The 19,022-nt window shown below is 40.5% G+C and overlaps 4 protein-coding genes and 1 long non-coding RNA gene across 8 annotated transcripts; 2 read left to right on the plus strand and 3 right to left on the minus strand.

Moving 5' to 3' along the window:
* The first annotated feature begins 2 nt into the window (after nucleotides 1–2).
* LOC130699395 (cyclin-dependent kinase 11B-like) lies at nucleotides 3–2,901 on the plus strand. Its single transcript, XM_059496195.1, has 8 exons — nucleotides 3–330; nucleotides 448–1,055; nucleotides 1,134–1,431; nucleotides 1,502–1,646; nucleotides 1,708–1,851; nucleotides 1,917–2,264; nucleotides 2,322–2,470; nucleotides 2,541–2,901. Exons 1-8 carry the CDS (start codon nucleotides 230–232, stop codon nucleotides 2,833–2,835), a joined length of 2,088 nt encoding a protein of 695 aa, XP_059352178.1. The 5' UTR covers nucleotides 3–229; the 3' UTR covers nucleotides 2,836–2,901.
* Nucleotides 2,894–3,648, minus strand: LOC130699403 (uncharacterized). The gene is made up of 4 exons (XR_009421417.1): nucleotides 3,508–3,648; nucleotides 3,394–3,438; nucleotides 3,051–3,312; nucleotides 2,894–2,993 (listed from the first exon to the last, which is right to left on the minus strand). It is a non-coding gene; the product is annotated as an uncharacterized LOC130699403 (long non-coding RNA).
* LOC130699349 (fucose-1-phosphate guanylyltransferase-like) lies at nucleotides 3,125–5,442 on the plus strand. The gene is made up of 7 exons (XM_057521695.2): nucleotides 3,125–3,317; nucleotides 3,400–3,651; nucleotides 3,718–3,912; nucleotides 3,981–4,064; nucleotides 4,127–4,261; nucleotides 4,327–4,623; nucleotides 4,681–5,442. The coding sequence occupies exons 1-7, from the start codon at nucleotides 3,257–3,259 to the stop codon at nucleotides 5,280–5,282; spliced, it is 1,626 nt and encodes a 541-aa protein (XP_057377678.1). The 5' UTR covers nucleotides 3,125–3,256; the 3' UTR covers nucleotides 5,283–5,442.
* LOC130699332 (DENN domain-containing protein 5B-like) lies at nucleotides 5,001–11,256 on the minus strand. 3 transcript variants are annotated; one of them, XR_009421416.1, is made up of 24 exons: nucleotides 11,015–11,256; nucleotides 10,823–10,935; nucleotides 10,322–10,761; nucleotides 9,923–10,254; nucleotides 9,674–9,852; nucleotides 9,416–9,612; nucleotides 9,241–9,353; nucleotides 8,986–9,176; nucleotides 8,717–8,928; nucleotides 8,411–8,659; nucleotides 8,121–8,310; nucleotides 7,890–8,057; nucleotides 7,723–7,819; nucleotides 7,606–7,641; nucleotides 7,329–7,464; nucleotides 7,139–7,267; nucleotides 6,950–7,071; nucleotides 6,744–6,883; nucleotides 6,566–6,684; nucleotides 6,014–6,507; nucleotides 5,776–5,959; nucleotides 5,471–5,713; nucleotides 5,233–5,336; nucleotides 5,001–5,137 (listed from the first exon to the last, which is right to left on the minus strand). XR_009421416.1 is itself a non-coding variant. In XM_059496194.1 (22 exons), exons 1-22 carry the CDS (start codon nucleotides 11,097–11,099, stop codon nucleotides 5,527–5,529), a joined length of 4,113 nt encoding a protein of 1,370 aa, XP_059352177.1. In that variant the 5' UTR covers nucleotides 11,100–11,256; the 3' UTR covers nucleotides 5,322–5,526. The 3 variants fall into 3 exon arrangements, 2 of the variants coding, with proteins under 2 accessions (XP_059352177.1, XP_057377651.1); XM_059496194.1 differs by lacking the exon at nucleotides 5,001–5,137 and having other exon boundaries at nucleotides 5,322–5,713; XM_057521668.2 differs by lacking the exons at nucleotides 5,001–5,137; nucleotides 7,606–7,641 and having other exon boundaries at nucleotides 5,322–5,713.
* Nucleotides 11,257–12,209: 953 nt separating this feature from the next.
* LOC130699377 (G1/S-specific cyclin-D2-like) lies at nucleotides 12,210–18,580 on the minus strand. Of its 2 annotated transcripts, none has more exons than XM_057521729.2 (5): nucleotides 18,447–18,580; nucleotides 15,237–15,724; nucleotides 14,923–15,138; nucleotides 13,513–13,821; nucleotides 12,210–13,456 (listed from the first exon to the last, which is right to left on the minus strand). In XM_057521729.2, exons 2-5 carry the CDS (start codon nucleotides 15,438–15,440, stop codon nucleotides 13,235–13,237), a joined length of 951 nt encoding a protein of 316 aa, XP_057377712.1. In that variant the 5' UTR covers nucleotides 15,441–15,724; nucleotides 18,447–18,580; the 3' UTR covers nucleotides 12,210–13,234. The 2 variants fall into 2 exon arrangements, with proteins under 2 accessions (XP_057377712.1, XP_057377711.1); XM_057521728.2 differs by lacking the exon at nucleotides 18,447–18,580 and adding an exon at nucleotides 16,075–16,207.
* Nucleotides 18,581–19,022: the final 442 nt, after the last annotated feature.

Here is a 19,022-nt window from a genome sequence, read left to right on the forward strand (position 1 = left end):
CCAGTTGTGTTGATGCTAGTTAACTCGTTCCTCTCTTTAAACTTTTAGCGTATCAAATAGAAATCAGAGCATTAGTCTTAAAAGTCTAATCTGATTAATCTTCCCGGTTTTTGTTTTTTAATTGTGAGAGGAAGTATTGCCTGTTTTAGTGCGGAACCATTTCTCTTTCGTTTATCTGTGAATCAGAAAATAACAACTGTCACGTTTGTTTGTTATTGTCATTACTGTGATGTCTCGAAATGTTTCAAATGACCAGCGTTACAGCGAGGGTGAGTTATCTGATAGCCCAGATTTCCAAACCGTAAAAGAAGTTGACGAATATGAATCAAGGTATGTTGAACGTTATTTGATACATAAATTGCTTAGTTACAATGGGTTGCATGCAAGTTAGTGATTGTTTTTATACATCTGACTAATGTGTTTTTGGTTAAAACACTCATGAAATAGCCTGTCACTTTCTGAAGAAGAACAGAATTGTGACACACTTGCAATCAAGCCACCTCAACCTCAGGCTGACTACTCTGGTGATGATAGGGCAAGGAAACGTAAAGAGCTGAGCTCTAGTTACCACCAAACTACTGGTCACCATAGTTCAAGTAGAGCCATTAAAAACAAAACAAAAGAGTTAAAAAAGGATGTTCACAGAATGGAAGCAAAGGAAAGGCATGATTCAAAATATGAAGACAGGCGTGTTAAAGATCCTAGAAAAGAAGACCTTAGAGAAAGACTTGAAAGAGACAGAAGATCTAGAAAGAGCAAAGATCCTGAAGTGCATTACGAAAGTAGATATTCTGAAGGGAAAAGGCAACATGACGTACGAGGAACAAGAAAAAGTGACTCGAGATCAAGCAAGCCTGACAGCAATGAATTTGAAGGAGCAAAAATTGATATTGAAGAGCACAGTAGCCATAAAGAAATAAGGAAAAGAAAAAAACAAATGGATCGCAATGTTTTACTGAGTAGTCCAGAAGATGTTCAGGTAGAACCTGAAACAAGGACAGTTAACAAAGATAATGTGCGTGTTTCCAAAGCCTCTGAAGATAGCTGCGATGAAGGTATTAACTTTTCCTAAAATGATCTTGCTTGAAACACATATGTAGAATTTAGCTAAAATTAACTTGAAATTGCACCAGATATCATCTCATCAGGAAGTAGTTCTTCAAGATCTTCTACAATCCATGAAGAAGCTTTTGCTGTTCTGCAAGGAAGTACAACTCCTACAAGTCCTAACTTGTCACGTGGAGATCGTGAACTCTATAAAGAACCGGAGCAAAAGCGCAAAAAGAACGAATCAGGTTCAGTTGAAGAACTGAATAAAATGGAGATAACAAACACATCACTGGATGACACGGAAAATAAAGAAGAGCTTCCGCCTTACTTACCGGCTATTATGGGATGTCGCAGCGTTGGTGAATTTCAATGCCTCAACAAGCAAGTTCAAAGCTTCCGTCAACCAACGTTTTCTCAGTGAGCTAATTTCTTATTTCGATAAATCTGGTAGGATTGAAGAGGGTACTTATGGAGTGGTTTACAGAGCGCAAGATAAAAGGACTGATGAAATCGTTGCTTTGAAGCGCCTAAAAATGGAAAGAGAAAAAGAAGGTTTTCCCATAACCTCTCTACGTGAAGTCAGCACTTTACTGAAGGTAATAAACTAAATATTATTAACTGTGTTATTAACAACATATAATGAACTTGTACATTTAGGCACAACATGAAAATATTGTTACCGTTCGTGAAATTGTAGTTGGAAGCAACATGGATAGCATTTTTATGGTTATGGACTATGTAGAACATGATCTAAAGTCATTAATGGAAGTTTTAAAATCAAAAAAACAATCTTTCTTACCTGGAAAGTTATTTAGTGAGACGTTCAATCAATAGGAATATATTGATTAATTTTTCCTCTATCTACAGGTGAGGTCAAATGTTTACTCCAACAATTATTGCGTGCTGTGGCTCACCTTCATGACAATTGGATTTTGCATCGAGATTTAAAGACATCAAATATTCTTTTGAGTCATTCGGGTATCCTTAAAGTAGGAGATTTTGGTCTTGCCCGAGAGTATGGCTCACCTCTGAAGGCGTATACATCGATTGTTGTAACATTGTGGTATCGGGCACCGGAGCTGCTACTTGGAATCAAAGAATACTCAACTCCTATAGACGTTTGGTCTGTTGGGTGCATCTTCGGAGAACTTCTTACTCTTGATGCCATTTTCCAAGGGAAATTTGAAGCCGACCAGATAAATAAAATATTCAAGGTAAAATTATCTTTGATCAACTAAAAGGCTTCATCTTACGTTTCTGTCTGATTACAGGAACTAGGGACTCCAAATGACAACATCTGGCCTGGATACAGCGAGCTACCTTTTGTAAAAAAAGCTTCTTTTACAAACAACCCTGTCAGCAATTTACGTAAAAGATTCTCGTCTCGACTTAGCGAACTGGGAGTTGATTTAATGCAAAAGTACTTACATTTCTTTTCTTTGGTTTCTTAATTACAAATATTAAGATATTTGTTTTTGTTCTGCGTTTAGATTTTTGACGTACGATCCTGCGAAGCGTATTTCTGCTGAAGAAGCTTTGAATCACACTTATTTGAAGGAACCCCCTTTCCCTATACACCCATCGATGCTTCCTACTTGGCCTGCCAAAAGTGAATCGAACGGTGCACGAAAGGCCCAAAGCCCAAAGCCACCTTCAGGTGGAAGGGCATACAAACAGTTGAACGAAGAAGTGGACGTCGACTCTAATACAGGATTCCATATGGGTAGCGCACACGTTGATCGCAGAGCTAACCTTCTAGGTCCGGGATTTAGTCTGAAATTCTGATAGTTTTGTATCACATCATTATGGCGTTGTAAGAATAATAAAATCCCATGTTTTTTCTCGTAACAATGTAAAGATGAATGAGTATATAGCAGTGGTCAGTTTGGGGGATCATTTGTTGGTCTGATTGCAGTAGTAATTTTTCCACCTCGTTAGGCAATCTATAAATGAATTTTTTCAATTATTTTATCGATTGTTATAGAATATAATTAACAAACCAAATTCGTTTTTCGTCATTGACGCTATCCATAGGAGCCTTTCCCTGCGCTAGATGGTCTCCAGAGGTCTCTGCCATCGCTCTTGTTTTGAATAGATTGTCAACAGCATATTTGCTCTACTTGAAATATGAATTTGAATATTTAGATTGTTTACGTGGCAAAGCCACTTAGCCTAGGTTTACCTGTAGGATGTAACAGTCGCAAGAATGGAGCAGATACAGAAATATATGGTTCGCTTAGCGCAGAACTTCAATAAAAGCTTCTCAGGTTAGGAATCGAAGATTTTATCCTTTTAGCGTAATTCTGTGTCGTATTTAGAAGGACGTAAATTTTTATTTGCCACTTTCAGAGGAAAAGGCTGAGTTTTGGGATTGCCTAGTTATCTCTGCTGCAGATGAAAAGCAAAAAGATTGCTTTCAACAGCAACTTGACGAACAATTAAAGAAAGGTGAATTACCAAGAGGAACAAAATATTTGGTGATTGCTGATTGCCCTGGATCTGCCTTGGGGTCAGGAGGATCTACCTTCCATATCTTAAAGCTGCTCAAAGATCTTTTTGGAAATGAATTGTTCCACATGAAAATTTGGATTAGTCATGCTGGTAGGAATTTCTCTTTTATCAGATAAATTTTAAAAGCTATAGCTACAAAAAGTTTACCATAAAAAGGGGGATCTAGCAAAAGATTGCCAAATCTAAGCTGCACAGGCAAACTCTTCTGTCCTTTGCCACTAGAAATTGAAGGAAAGGCAATAACAATTCTGAATTTGAAAATAATTATAACCTCGCCTTTCCTTAAACTGATGAAAAATGGAGGAATATTTATTTGTGCATCTGATGATGTTGAAACTTATTGCCTGGATGGTAAATCAAATGTTAACTGCAAATTGCCTCCATATTGATATTAATGGTTTTTACTTTTCAATCTGTAGAACTTGAAAGTATTGTAGAACAGTCAAATAAGTTGACTGAGGATGGAGTTGTAGCCATTGCTCATCCATCTTCAATAACTATAGGTAGCCAGACAATCACAGCATTTCTAGAATCAAAAAGCTTTAATTTACCTCGAATTTAATAGGAAACACCCATGGTGTGTACGTGCTACCTGAATCTCCGAAAAAGGACGAAAACTGTTGGCTGATCCCTTGTCTAGAAGTTTTGCAGAAACCTAATTATTCTACAATGCAAATGAGAAAAGCCTTGGTAAAATTGGGTAAGAGGTTGTCACGGATACTCCAAATGGTGGTTTGTTGTAGCTTCGATCCATTTCTGACCAAGGTAACGGAGAGGAACGAGTATACACGGATAGCATGTTTTGGTGCGGGCCGGGACTAGTCAAGAAAATGGTTACTTTCGCACAGGAAAACAGCGATTTATACAGTACTGAAACTTGTATATATGGAGATTTTCTGGCCTGTATGGGCTCTCGTCCAGCTGAAGAAAAACTGTACTTGAAAAGTACATCCGTTTCATCAACAATCAAAGGGAAAATAGCTAGTCATTTTGGAGAAACACCGTTGAATATTATGGTGCTTGAACGATCAAAATTCTACCATTTAGGAACAATGCCAGAATGTAAGTTGTGTTTACTTATCCATACGCCTCCAAAATCTAAATGCAAACTATTTCTAGACCTAGAAAATTTAAACCCTACCTCAGAGCTATTCCAAACGTTGGCAATGAAACCGATCGCTCAATCACTCTGCCGCAAACCACCAGGAATTCAAGGCATTATAACTACCTCTTGTCTCGAAGCGGATGTCGAGAGTATGTCAGGCAGCGTCATGGATAGCTGCATAGTAAACGTCCCTGTTGTTTGTGAGAGACAGACCATTGTCAGTCACTGCGTGATTGACGATCCTCTGATTAAAGTAATTCCATCATGTTGGATGTTTCACACGGCAGCAGTGAAGCAAGACAATGCGGTGCTCTATGTCACGATAGCCTTCCGAATAGATGACGATTTGAAAGGGAGAATAGAGCAAAGTCGCAGCTGGAACGGTACAACATTAGAGCATCCAACTTCCACTTTATGGCAAGCACGGTTGTTTGCAGGCCTTGCAACAATGAGTGAGTCCTTCACTGCAACCTGGAAGATGGTTTCAAATCGAGAAAAGAACGAAGAGCTCATTAAAACGTTGCAGCGTTTTAGCATGGAAGATATTGTTCAACATAAATACATACCAGCTATGATGCAACATCGTGAAAATGTCCTGCGTAAGATCTGTGCGTAGTCCCCAATATTTTTCTGCAACTGGTTTAACATTGGAGTGTTACGTTTTCGACGACTATTTCGGTGTATTCACCAGACCAGACACGTGCATGTTACCCATTTAACCATATTGGAACATTTCGCAGGAAATTGTAAAATAAACAGATAGTTTATCCAGTCTATCTACACACTTAAATCAAAACGGAATACGTATAAAATGTATCGTAGATTTATCTTAAGGAATAGTTAGTTATTCATTTAAAACTCTAATCGATGCCCCGCGTAATGGATGCCTCTAGAATGATTTTCACCTTCTCTTCGCTTAGGGTTTGCAAGAGAGGTTGTAGGTAATCGCGTAATCGCTTGTCCCTTAAATACGAGTTTTCATCGTAGTGTGTTAAGGTAGAAGAACAAGACGCCAGTGGACTAATAATCCGATGGAGCATCCGATCTCTTTTAAATAAGAGATTGTAAGACATTTGGAATGATCAAATGCTATTAGAGACTAGTCATACCTCGCAGCAAGACAGAGGAATAATTGTAGCTTATCCCGCTTGCCTAATGAATGCCCGTAATGTTGAATCTTTTCGATGATGTCGCACAGCCAACGGCGTGCGGGTCGATCAGATGAGGGGTCCGCATAGTCTCGTACGCTCGTTACCGAACGTGGGTCTTGCGTATAACAATCCCTAACTTGCACTGGAAAATAATATATCAATAAGGTTCCTGAATAGCTGGAAGTAATTTTCTTACGTAAATAGTCCCATAAGAAAAGATTGCGGCTAAAAATTCTAGAAGAACGAAATCCATGATGCAGGACCAGCTCTAGGCAAGGAACTAGTCCCGACTCTCCGCAAAGCAGCGCCGTAACGTTACCTCGTTCTCCCGTAGGTTCGAGGTAATACTTGATAAGATTATTCACAGCCTCGCCCAGCAAACACTGCATTTCGCTTTCTGTAAATTTGCGACGCGTTCCAGCACCTTTCAGGTTGATATTGAGATTTCCAGCCAAATTTGTAAGGGAGTTGGTGAGTGAACTTTCTGTCCGGGTCGCACTCGGTGAACGAGTACGTGATCCAATTGGTACATTGGAATTGTGAGCTGGCGAACCATTAACATGAGCTGAAGGATCCAGGGATCCTAAATCGGATCCACTCATTGTGTTGCAATCGTATTGCGTAGCGACTAGCAGACGCTCTGTAGAACCATCTTCAATGTCTTTACCGAGCCAACGGCCACATGGAAATCTGGTTCAACATGTTACGTTTTAATTTAAAAAAAATCAAGATAAATATTCTTCATTACTTGAAGCCGCGGCCTGTAATTTCGTTCCGTACAATGATATGGTCGATCAACCAACGACTATTGCCGATTTGATCTTCGAGTCCAATTCGCAAAGTCGTGAGTATTCCAAGATTTTTATGCTAACCAATCAGGGGAATTACATCCAATTTCTTCACAACAAAAAAGGAACGAAACTTACCTGAAAGAGAAGTTCCAGGCGGTCGCTTGCGAAGTAGAGAGCCTGAGTGTCGGTCAACGTCCCGCTTAGCAAGAGGTAAGGCCGGCATGTTGACATGCTTGATTGGCGACTTTGAACGATCAAAACACGGTACGTTATCACTAGAAATACAAAATTCGTTACATTAATTAAAGTACTAAAATGAAATGGTAGTATGGCATTTCTACCAGTGCTGGTATATGTATGTGTAAAAGAATGGTAGTCCGCAGCGTTGAGCGTCAAAAGGTATGTTAAGAAGAGATTGCGCTCATCTTCACAACGCAGAAAAGCGTACCGTTTGTACAAAGTTCTTCAGAATAAATGATGGAATTCAACGGTTTGTTGTTGCGTCGTAAATGCCTCTATGATTATATTACCTTAAGAGATTTTCTTCCGACAAGAGAGTGGTTAAATGCACGTAGAGAAGTTTTTTCTCTAAGCATAATCGAACCCACGCGCGAGCATAACCCAAATGGGTTTTGATATCCGCCATGTTTTGAACGTTCCTAGAAAAAGAAAAAAAAAGATTAAATGCAATTTCGTAATAGAAACAATGGAATTGTTCACCTCATATCAAAGATCAGAGATTCCGGTAATGGTTTCATTCGATTCGGAGGATTACCAGGACGGTTGTTATCGATCGAATTGCTAGAGCGACTTCTATTGGCTGCACCATCGCCATCGTACGACGGCGCTGAAAGATCTGTAGCCAAGCAACGAAAAATGAATTATCTCGTGCAAGAAATTAGTTTTAAAAAATTGATCAGGGTAAACTTAATGAGGATCACTGAAACTACGAGAAAAAACAACCAAATTGAATTCGTGCAGTACGTAATAAACTTACTCCGTAATCTTTTCCTCAACGTCACGAATGCATAAGCTGCATGTCGAGAACGACATTACAAGAAACCATCAATATTAGTAAAATGGTTAGCATCAAAGAATACGAATTGCGTCTTACCTGGGGCTTGACTAGAGGCTTTGACGGGTTTATTGACCGCCGGGGCTGTTTTCAGATCGTGATAATGTAGAATATGCGACCACAGAGCCGATTTACCCTTCACGCAGATAGTTCCCAGAAGGATAAAATTACAAAACCCTAGGTTTTTTATTAAATCGAATAATTACTTGTTTGGTTTGCAGCCCGTGTGCCCAAACGCGCTCTAAAAGATCACAGAGTCCAGCAATCAAAGTGTTATCTTCGACACCAGAGACTGACACTTGTCCATGACCTAATTCGAAAGCTTCACTTCCCATTTTACCAACTAACAGTCGTTTGGTTTTCGTTTTACATTCCTAAGAAGAGCACATTGTTTTAGATTTTTCTTTCACATTGCTAATTGAATATATATTCATTACTTGGAGAAGTTGTTCGACGAATTTCCAGTTCCCTTGGGCTATTACAGCAGGTCGAGGAGCAATCGGCACTGCCAACGAGGGATTATTACTATCACGTATCGTTTCGGCTATCCCTCCCGATTCGAAACCGATAGAGTAGGATTTCTGAAGTGTCACCTTCTCCTTCCGCCTCGATTTCTCTCCTTTCTTCCTGCTCATCGTCGTCAAGAAAGAAACAATCCCATCATTATCAAATGGCGGAATTAAAGGGAAATCCCATTGCCTCGGCTGAAATCAAAACGAGCAATTACCCAATGGTTTCGTAACAAGGAGCGGTGCTCAGCATCGAATTATTAAGAACGGGAAAACTTGGATAAAACTTATTGGTTCTTTGTTTTTTAACAATTGGCCGCTCGTCCATATTCGTAAGAATTTCAATGGGCGTTACTACGTTCATCAATGGTTTCAGAAGACGCCGTTCCAATAACGTGGCCGTCTGTTCGTACCAAGTGCACGGTTCATAGCCTGGTGTTCGAACCATAGAATCACCGTAACCATCCCTAGAACGAAACATAATTCAATTATGCATAACTGTGGAATGTAAATTTAATTATTACTTCAAGAGTTTGATACGAGCGTCCAATATGCGAACCGAGTGACTATATTGGCCATAATTGGCCAAGACTTTGGCATCAATGAAGCTAGCAAACATTTGACTTTCCAGGAAGGATGACATGAACCGGAGATGCGGTCCAGGCTGATCCGACAGGAACGTAGTTTTATCAAACGGATGTACTTGGTCTCGATTTGATAACCACGAATCCATATCCTGCGATAGGATAAAATGTATGACATAAGAAAATATAAATAAGCTGAAGATAGCTACCTGATTAGGTTGATTAAAGAAATATTCGTAAACGGAAAACATGTGAGCAAATTGATTCAAGAAAATCTCGCGAATAGCATTGTTGAGTATTTGCACTCGTAAATAACGTTCCAAATCGCTAGAAACCGTTACGGGTTGTTTTTCTAAGTCACCGTTTGTCGAACCAGTTTTAGCATTTTCATTGAAAACACCTACGTGAGAACAATAAAAGTTAGGAAAGACATTTGATTTCACGAAATGATCAAAATTGCAAACCTGTGCGTTTCGCTATAGCCGAAATCCGTTGAAAAGCTTCCGAGCGTTCGAGAACAGATGCATTTGAGCCACTGGCTAACGCCATCGGAGACCACGACTGGCGATGCTTGTTCCTATGAAAATTTATCGTGAATTTCAAATTTAAAAAAAATGGAAAGATAGTGTTAAATTGTACGAAGATGACGATTGTATCGTAGCGTTTGGTGCTGATTTCTTTTGCGTAGAGGATGAACTTGTAGTGTTTGGTGTCTGTTGCAACTTGGTAAGCACTTCTCTTAACTCATCGGCTAATTCTTTGTGTTGTGGAAAAGTCGGCAGGTCTTCCGGAATGGTAATTCGATCGTTGTCAATATCCACAATGCACAAGTTAGCCTGAAATAGAAAATATATTTGAATATTACACCCGCCATAGCACCAAAAGCAGAATGCGTACCTCTGAAGGAATGCGAGCGTCGTCGGAAGGAAGTGAGCGCAATCCCATCAGGAAAGGTACCGGAGCATCCAAGAAATTGTACATGGCTGCCGGTAAGATGGGAACGTAAACATGGGGCCAAGAGAATGGAAATAAAAGTGTTGTCAGGGATTCGGCCACTAACATCAATCGATTGAAATCTATTTCGGCAAAAAAAAAGGCTAGTGGTTGATAATTATTTCATGATATTTCTTAGTTTTGTGTGGTTACCTTGAGAATAGATAAGCACTTGGCTCTCAAGCAGTAAACAAGTCCATAACTGTATAAGATGATCGATCCCCAGAAGATCAATGACTTGAACGATCTCGTACTCGAACAGCGGAAGTTCAGAGTGAACGGAAGGACGTTGAAAGATAAGGGTGGAGCTCGTAATGGTCGACGACTGGGTCCACTCCAGATTGGGAACGTTGGGAATGACTATGCACTGATTAGGACTTGGTAGAGGAACGGAGAACAACAAATAATGGATATATGATTCTGGACTAAGCATAGACAACGGGTGATCACCCAGAGTAGATAGTTCGGAGGAATGCACAGCCAATCTAAATTAAATCATGAAACATTGAAAATTAGAGTACAAAAAAACTGAATAGCGGGATCAATTTTTACCTGTAGAAATTGATGAAAAAATTTCTAGCTGCTTCGACAACGGGGTATTGACCGATAAGACATATGCATTTAGAAACGAGTAAGGAATCACGAAGAACATCGAATTTTGCCGAACACTTGGCTTTATCGTATAGACGGGTGTTATTGACTTTAAAATGCCTAGGTAAAGATTTGGAGCTAGTGGTAGGATCTTCAAAGACTTCCAAATTGGATCTGTGTGGAGCAATCTCAACAATCTGTGCTGCATGCATTTTCTGCAAAGAGCTGACTGCATTGATGATTGAATCCTCAACAACTTCTTCATTAAAGACCAGGGAAAACCCATAAACTTTAGATCCATTTTCCTTAGTTATGATGAAAGGATGAAAATGAGGTTCTTTGGTGTTATCATGAGACTCTTTTGGAACACAAGAGAAGTGAACTCCTGAGGGCATACATAGCTAAAAAAAAAAAATGTTTTTAAGAAATGTTGTTATATTGAATATTAATGACATAGCAAACCGTGGTGACAGCAGAACCATCAAATGGATTCCATGCAACATTTTCTGGATAGTGTGCTAAAACTTGCGGGCAATAGGTAGCTTCTAGAGGGCCTGAGAGGGCATTATGTTCATCTGTGGCAAGCAAAACAAGTATATTGAATCATGTCTCTAGATGTAGGTTAAGATCTCAAGGTCCACTTACCAAGTAGACTATTGGGGACTAAGCCTCTCATAGAATCCAGTCCACATACAACAAAATAATCAAACACATTATTCACTTGGGTTGAGCTATTCATTATGCTAGTTGATGAGTAAAATATCTAGAGGACTGGGTGCACAACAACATACTGAACACATGAAACTTGAGACACAAGAAGATTGAACTTGGACGACAAATAGCATTAAGCGCCTTTTCTTTGAGACTGAAGAAGCTTTTCTTTTGCGTCGTCTGCACTTTTGTTTGGAAAAGAATAGAATTTCAGCAGTTGTGCGACGTTGCCTGATTATTAAGCTGTCTTCTTTTTTGTCTTCTCTTCGTTATTTTCCTCCATTTTTCCCGGTTCATCGAGTCTTTGTTTCGATAGGGGCGAAGCCATGACCAAATAAAGTGTAATTTAAATCTTTCAAGGTTGTGTGTAGAAAAATAAATGGAACAAACATCAATCAAAACCATAACAAGAAAAAGCCTAACACGAAACGGATAATAAAGTATAGTTGAACAGTTTTCACGATGCTCACGAGTGCAATCCTCATCCATTATTCATATTCAATTTTAAAAATGGTTGGACTTCTCCTAATTGCTTCTTGCCTGAATATACGTTATGGCGTAGAAAGTTTTTCAACAACGTTTCTGGAAACATTCAACTGCGAAACGTAATGTCAATGACAGGTCTGTCCAGACAGCAGTCATTGAAAGTGCAAGGACTCCCTTTCTTTTTTTTTTTACATGGTTATTACAAAATGGTGACCGTGAACGTAATTTACCTGTTTTACATGCAGAAAACCTTGTTGAACGAAATTAAGACTAATACCTTTGTGTGTGTGTGCGTGCTTGTCTATTGAAGGCGTTGTCCTGAGAACTGTTTTCTCTCCCCCCTTGATTGCGTGTCAAGCAACCACTCGGTTATACGTCAAGACAAAAATTATTAATAATCTGTCTCACCTAGAACATCCCGTATTACATGAATTGAACCTAGTCCATCGTTATTGCGTTGCACATGAGCCTTGGGCTATGACTCATTCAGTCATAAAACTTGCATTTCATGTATGGATGCATAATAAATGTATTGTTATACCTGAAGTATACAAAACGGGCGGGGATACACAAAATCAAAGGGACGGGTAACATCCAACATGTACTCGTACTTTGAACCAGACGGGCAAAAAGGGAGATTGAATATTTAAAAAAGAAGGAGTGACATGAAACGCACGTTTACGTTAAATGTCACAAAAGCGTTTGCAACTGATCACAAATGGATGGTACAACATTCTTCAAAGAACTACATATAATTCACAAAAACGAAATGGCGGCACAACATAATAGATATATGTACGACACTTGTGTGGTCTTTGTATAACATCAAATTATTTCCATTCCCATCTTTTATTATTTTTTTTTTTTTTCTTATGTTTCCCATCACTTTTCGGATTGACAGCGTAAAAATCAAAGACATAATAAACGAGTGCACATTGATGTGCAATTTAACCTCTTCAGGTACCAAGAATTAAAAATTCTCCCTTTAAAAACCTGTATGAAGATAATAGGGCATATTTTTGAAGAGGTTAGCGACTGAACAAAATGAATATACAATTATTAAAAAGAAAAAAAAAACAATGGCGGTAGAATACACATGAAAAATGATGGAACATTGCTGTCTGTGACTAGGACACCAGGGAATTTGCAAACGGGGGCAGGTGGAAGGGGCGAGGGGGAGTCAAAAGCTCAAAAGACCTTGGAGCGTAATATGTAATGACACATAAAGTAGGATTTTTTTTTTTTAAAGGCTGTTGGAGGGGGGAATCGTATACACTTTGGGAAGCAGACAAAGTGTAGATCTTGTTATGTAAGAGTGCGAGAGGATTTCCTGAGTGGAAGATATAACGGCTGAATTATCAAAAGGGTTCGACCGGGTCGACGGCACTTGTGGTTTTTGCTGCTACATTTTTATCTGTAAAAAAACGAATCGTGGGGTACACTAAATTTTAGTGTTCTCTGTTTTGTGGCACATGGGAAGGGGGAGGAATGGCAGGGCTTTTGGAACAATGTCCGATTGTACGATGTTTACACTGTTATAAAATTGTCGGGCAGGGATGGGGTTTCTTTAAAAGAGGTAATAATTCGTTGGTATCTATAGATGTATAAAAAAAATTGTATACAAAGGGCTCCATTTGTTTTCTTTATAAAAAATGGAAACGTAGAAACTCGGTCCATTCAAAAGTGAATATCCCGGACGTCAGTGGGTGTTCCAGCTTTTTCATGCTCATTTTTGGTGATGGCGGCAGTGGACAAGTTGGAAGGAATATTGGACTCGTTCGAACATGAAACGAGACCCAACGAAGCGTTTGATGACACATCACAAGAAGCAATCAGAGCCGGAGGAGCCAATGATCGTAGAAATTCATCCACTTGTTCAAAACATCCGCGCAAGATTTCCTAAAAAATTCAAAAAATTCAAAACATTTTCCATTTGAAGTTGGGCGTTCACTTACAGTTTCAATGTGAGTGATGGTTTGTAACTGGGCGATAATGTCGTTCACAGTAAAATCTGTGGCTGACATGGTAGGATCGAGTTCGTTTCGGATAGCAGCAACGACGCAAGCACAGGCAATCATGCTAGGCGGGCACATGGCAAACTTGTACTCTAGAGCACAGAGAGCAATGTAACCATGAGCAGTCCGTCTAACTGGACCCCAAGGGTTGCTGACATCCAACCGAGTCATGAGGAGGTCGACAAAGTCGTGCGGCGTGATGGAGCAAATGTCCCACTTGAGCCGACTCAAGACCAATAACTCCCATTGCTGAAACAAAAGAAGATTTCGTTAGAAATGTGAGAAATATATTTTTCTTTGTCTCTTTTTGACACAAGAACGTCACACGTGAACCTGTTCGTTCAAACCACGCCTTCACTAAATCCTTGTAAAAACACAGGCCGCCGCTTGCTAATGAGGTGGGTGTTTAAATCTCACATCGGCCTTTCTTTTTTTAGTGCCATCAAAGGGAAAAAGAAAAGGGGGGGACAAGATCTAGAATACCCCCGCTGAGCTAAAGGAATGTGTCGGCCAGCTAGGGGTTGGGGATTTAGTGGCCGGCTGACGCCGCCATCATTTCCATAGGCCAAACGAGGAAGGCTAGCCGAGGGTCATGTAATCCCTTCAAATACAGTCGCGCCGAAAGTGTCGATTCATGTTTTTCCTTCCCACCATAGGAAAAGATATGGTAAGAACTGGAGAAAGATTTTTTTTTGGAACAGAGGGGGGTTCCTTGGTCCAGCCATATTCCATCTCTAGAGGGGTGATATTCTTCCAGGTCATCCGCGCGCCCGCAGCCGTACCCTCCTACTTTGCCCTCTCCAATCAAATAGGCCTGTATGCATTTATACAAAGAACTTTTTCTTGAAGGGATGGTAGGCGGAGATCATTTGACAAGAGTTTTTTTTCAGCCCCTTCAAATAATAATAAAATGTACTAGATGTGTACCCGATTTCTTCAACAGGAAGTGGGAAAGTTTATATCTATCGGCCAGTGCACCAAAACCACTAACAGCAGCTATACATGGTCTGTGTGGTCAAAGTGGTCTTCTATTACAAGATATTCCATTTGAACTTGCGGGCAAACCCTTCTTGACCCCTGTGGCCCCCACTATAAAAAGACGCTAGCATCACAATGGGAAAAGCAGGTCATTCAGAGATTGTTTCACCCTCCTTCACACGGCCCATTAAGCTTCTCGATGAGGGGAATGAACAAAAGAACAAAAGTCAATGGCTTTAAAACTGCGTAGCCACCTCTTGGGCAAAACTAACTTTTTGGCTTTTGTGAGCGAACTGGAGCATCCATTGAGACTAATCGTCCGTGAAACATCCGTTAGACAGCAAAATAGCGAAATGAATAACATCTTTTTACCCATAGTTCGTCAAAGTTAATAGAGCGATCTGTGTAGAGGACGAGCTTGTCGGCTGTGAGGGGAGATGTTTCTTTGAGTTTGGAGGCCAGGAATAGGCAGACTGCGCCCAGCAACTGCAGACGGCTTTTGGTGATGGGACTAACACTTAAGAAGCGATCCATGTAGTTGACGGCCAACCAGTAAACGTCAGGTTGGCACTGCTGTTCTTCGCAAACCTGTGGGTAGAGACCAAAAGATTACCAATCTCGCTAGTAAAAAGGCAAAATCAGATAAAAAGCTAGAGGGCTACTTTTGAAAAGACATTGATGTATACCTCAAGCATCCATTCGGTGACAATTTTCCTCATGTGGGGTTTCAACTCGGACTGAACACAATCAAAGTAGGAAGAGGAGAGGACGTGCCGTTCTTCAGATGAAAGTAAATTGTGAAGGACACGGCAGTCTTTCATCAAGACGGGATCGGCATAGGCGCGACATTCAAAATCCACTCGGGCTTCACAACAAAACAGATCCTCCATGATGGATTTTGATACAGAAGAGGGAGAGAAATACAACGACGGGCGCCTTCGAGTCTGTGCGAATGTTGTCGTTTCCTAATGAGCGTGCAGCATTATGCGACTTGAGACGGTGGGAAAACTTGTTGTTTTTGTTGTTGGCAGGTCTCTCTCGGCAAGGCAAAAAAGAACCTGCTTCACTTTTGCAGGGGAGGTCAGCGTACAGACACTCACGCAATTTCAGTCCAGGGTCGTAATGACGTCAGATGAGAAGACAGAAAAAAAAATGAAGGTTGTCCGGGCCCAGTCTATTGAAATAGAATAAAAAATAAGATGATGATGATGATGATGTGATAAAGAAAAGAGGGGTTGGAATTTCTTTTACAAACAGACACAATTTGAATGCCACGAGTCCACCTGACTCTGCAATAAAATCAACACTCAGAAAAGACCAAAGGAGAGGTCTGGGAAAGCATTTGAAGGCCGTTTCACAGAGAGCGACGAGAGAGAGAAGTGGAATGGAACGCCGGTGCCCTCTGGCTATATGGCTAAGAGTCTGGTGTTATGCCTCAAGTAGAAATAAAGAGCAGCTTTCACTCTTAGGCAAATTGTCTGTGGCAACTCATAAAAAATTGCGCAAGTAAAATGTTAAACTAACCTGTTTAGCAATCTTTTTGCGTAAACACAATTGGGCAAAAACCAGGACCAACACGTAATGGTGTTCACAATAACAATAACAAGTGTTGTTACACACGAAAAGCAGAGAACCACCAAGCACCGAGTGAGAAAGCCTACTGACTAGGAGGCCAGACTCGGAGAGCCTTAGAGACCTGTAGCTAGAGGGGAAGGAGAAAGGCGCTTCTTGTCAAAAGAAAAGAGATGCCTGAGAAACACTTGACTTTTCGATCCTCCCACTCTTTCTGGTCCTCTTTTCTTAACCCCCCTCCTCCTAGACCAATGCACACACAAAGGAAAAGAAAGAAAATGGAGGTGTTTTGCGTACACAAAAGGGACGAAAAAAACTTGTGACCTATTCTTTTGATGTGTGTATGTAATCGAGTGAATGATGAGCGCAAGTTTTTCACACGCTCGTTGTGCACAAATTTGTGAGACCGACAGTAAATCGAGCGGAAAAACGGTGGGCAAGCGAAAAATGATTGTTTGAGACATTCTTTATAATCGCATAAGATAGGAGCCAAAGGTGCAGCATTGCCGTTCCAGGTGTAGATAACTTGGCAAACAGAAAATACGAGAGGAGGGACTTTAAACGCACAAAATCTTTATCTTACACAGTCAACAAAACGCGTATTCCGCCGGATGTGCGGATGAGATAAGAGCAAAGACCGTGAAAAAAAAAAACCCCAAGTTCACGCGAACTTGCCGGCACACACACAAAAAAAGGGACGAATAACAATAAGTGAATTCACGGGAAAAGGGCGGCCCGCACGCACGCAAAACCTCCCAACAATGCCAAGGACACATGTTTTATTCATCGTCGTCGGACCTAGTCGTTTGCCGTGCGGGCAATAAAATAAGAAAACACAAGCAAAGAAAAAAAGCCGTTTGCGGTTTCTCACACTTTTAATAACACACAGAGAGCTCTTTGGATCGGCCACCCAACTCCCGGGTTCTCATGCTGGTGCTCGGCGTCTCAGATTCCATTCTTCCCCAACTCGACCCATATTTCCGTGTACTGTCTAGAATTTCTTTTTTAACAACAAGGGAAGTTTGAAGATGGAAAAAAATGTTTTCTTTTCGTGTCTGTTTAGATCTCCCCATAGGCCTCCAGCAGCGTGTCATGTTATTCCAACGTGAATGGAATAGGCATTTGTCGAGCTGTCTGGACCCCTGTCCACTCGCATGAATTGCACGAACATGGGAACAAAGGCAATCTAATCAAGGTTTATACAAAATAGGTTTTTAATGCCCGCCCACATGCGTAGACTTGGGTTATCTGGTATGCGATCATCCGGCAGTTGATAACCTTTTACCCATTCACGCCATTCAGATTCTACGAACATTAAGTGCGTCTGATACATCGCCATGCCGCTCTTGCCAAATCGAAAATATCTTGCCTTTATCAGTTCGATACCACGTGCAGAAAACGGACGGGAGAACAAAGAAAACGATCTAAAGAACAGAGAAAGTCAAACCTGTTCACAAAACCTCCTGAGGTGTGTGTGTGTGTGTGTGTATGTGCTTGAGGGGGTGATTCAACTGACCAGTCCGGAGGAATTTCAAAGGAGACCTTTTTTCGTCTTCTTTTTCAAGAAAATAAAATAAAAAAAAAACCTTGTATAAACAGTCAAATAAAAAAAAATGGAAAAACTCAAGGCAAACCGGCTTTGACTTTGGTCTCAGTTTTATCACCCCTCTATATTTGGGCATCTTCTGGTATGTCATTCGGAAGAAGAGGTCGGCATCTCGATAGTCTTCTTTTCGAAATGATGTTCAGAAGAGAAAGAAAAAAAATCTTCAGAAGATAATTAAATTCAACTGAAAAACTGAGAGTGACATTCCTAACCTCATAACCCATTGAAGCGATATTAGTAACCTTCCTGTGGGTTTCGTTCTTTCCGCTTTTCTACTTGTGTTACTAGGCCCACTGATCCAACAAAAAACCCGAAAGTAGATAAGGATTTTAGACACAAGAGAAAGAAACCTTGAGTAGAGAAAACTTGTTGAATCAACAAGAAAAGCCAGACGTCTGTGAGCTGTGCAAAACACAAACGTGTATAGTTCGCCATCTTTTTCGCCAACACGTGTGTACACGTCCCCAAAAGCCAAAACTTCTATCTCTCTCATCTCGACGTTTCATCCCCCTCCCACGAACTTTTCGACACATGGGGCACATTTTCCCTCCCAGAAACACCATCCAGCAAAGCCAGAAATGAATGAATTTTTACGACTCTGAACAAACACGAGATTCTACCCTAATAGGCAGGGCTCAACGCGATAGGGTACCACAATCAAGTAGAGGGTCTTTTTTTTCCTTCCTTTTACAATGAAGCTTTTAAACAAATAACTTACCCCCAGTGCTGCAGGATTCAACTGAATGTTGGTGAAGTGGGGATTGTAACAGGTGGCATGAACACGTTGAAAAACTTGGTATGTTTCCCTGTGTGTTTTTCTATAGGTGCTCCGTCCAATCGATTCGAGCGCCCGTCGTTCGTCGATTCTGGCGCCCAACTGAAAAATTTTCCCCCATCTCATCTGTGGAGACACGCAATCCGTTGCTGCAATTTTGGCGCGCTACCGTTTCACATCTCTGCATTATTTATTATGATTTACCAAGAACCATTTATAATGGATAATCATGTGTTTTACTCTAGAATCGTACTATGTCGATAAATGATAAATTAAGGCAATCACAAAGCATTTTGTTTCATTAACAATAGCATTTTTCAGGCAAACTAATGTATCCAAAACAGGCAACAACAACGTTAATAGATGGCGGTAGCTTACCACTATTTAATCGGGCAATGACTCCATCAGGCGTGGAATGAAATTCTATTTATATGCAGTTTATCAAAATTACACAAGAAATCAACATGAAAAAACCACATTAGATGGGTTCCTGAGTATTTTAAGCACCCGACTAACATC

Source organism: Daphnia carinata, chromosome 7, assembly GCF_022539665.2.
Source record: "Daphnia carinata strain CSIRO-1 chromosome 7, CSIRO_AGI_Dcar_HiC_V3, whole genome shotgun sequence".
In the NCBI taxonomy this organism is placed as follows: Eukaryota; Metazoa; Arthropoda; class Branchiopoda; order Diplostraca; family Daphniidae; genus Daphnia; species Daphnia carinata.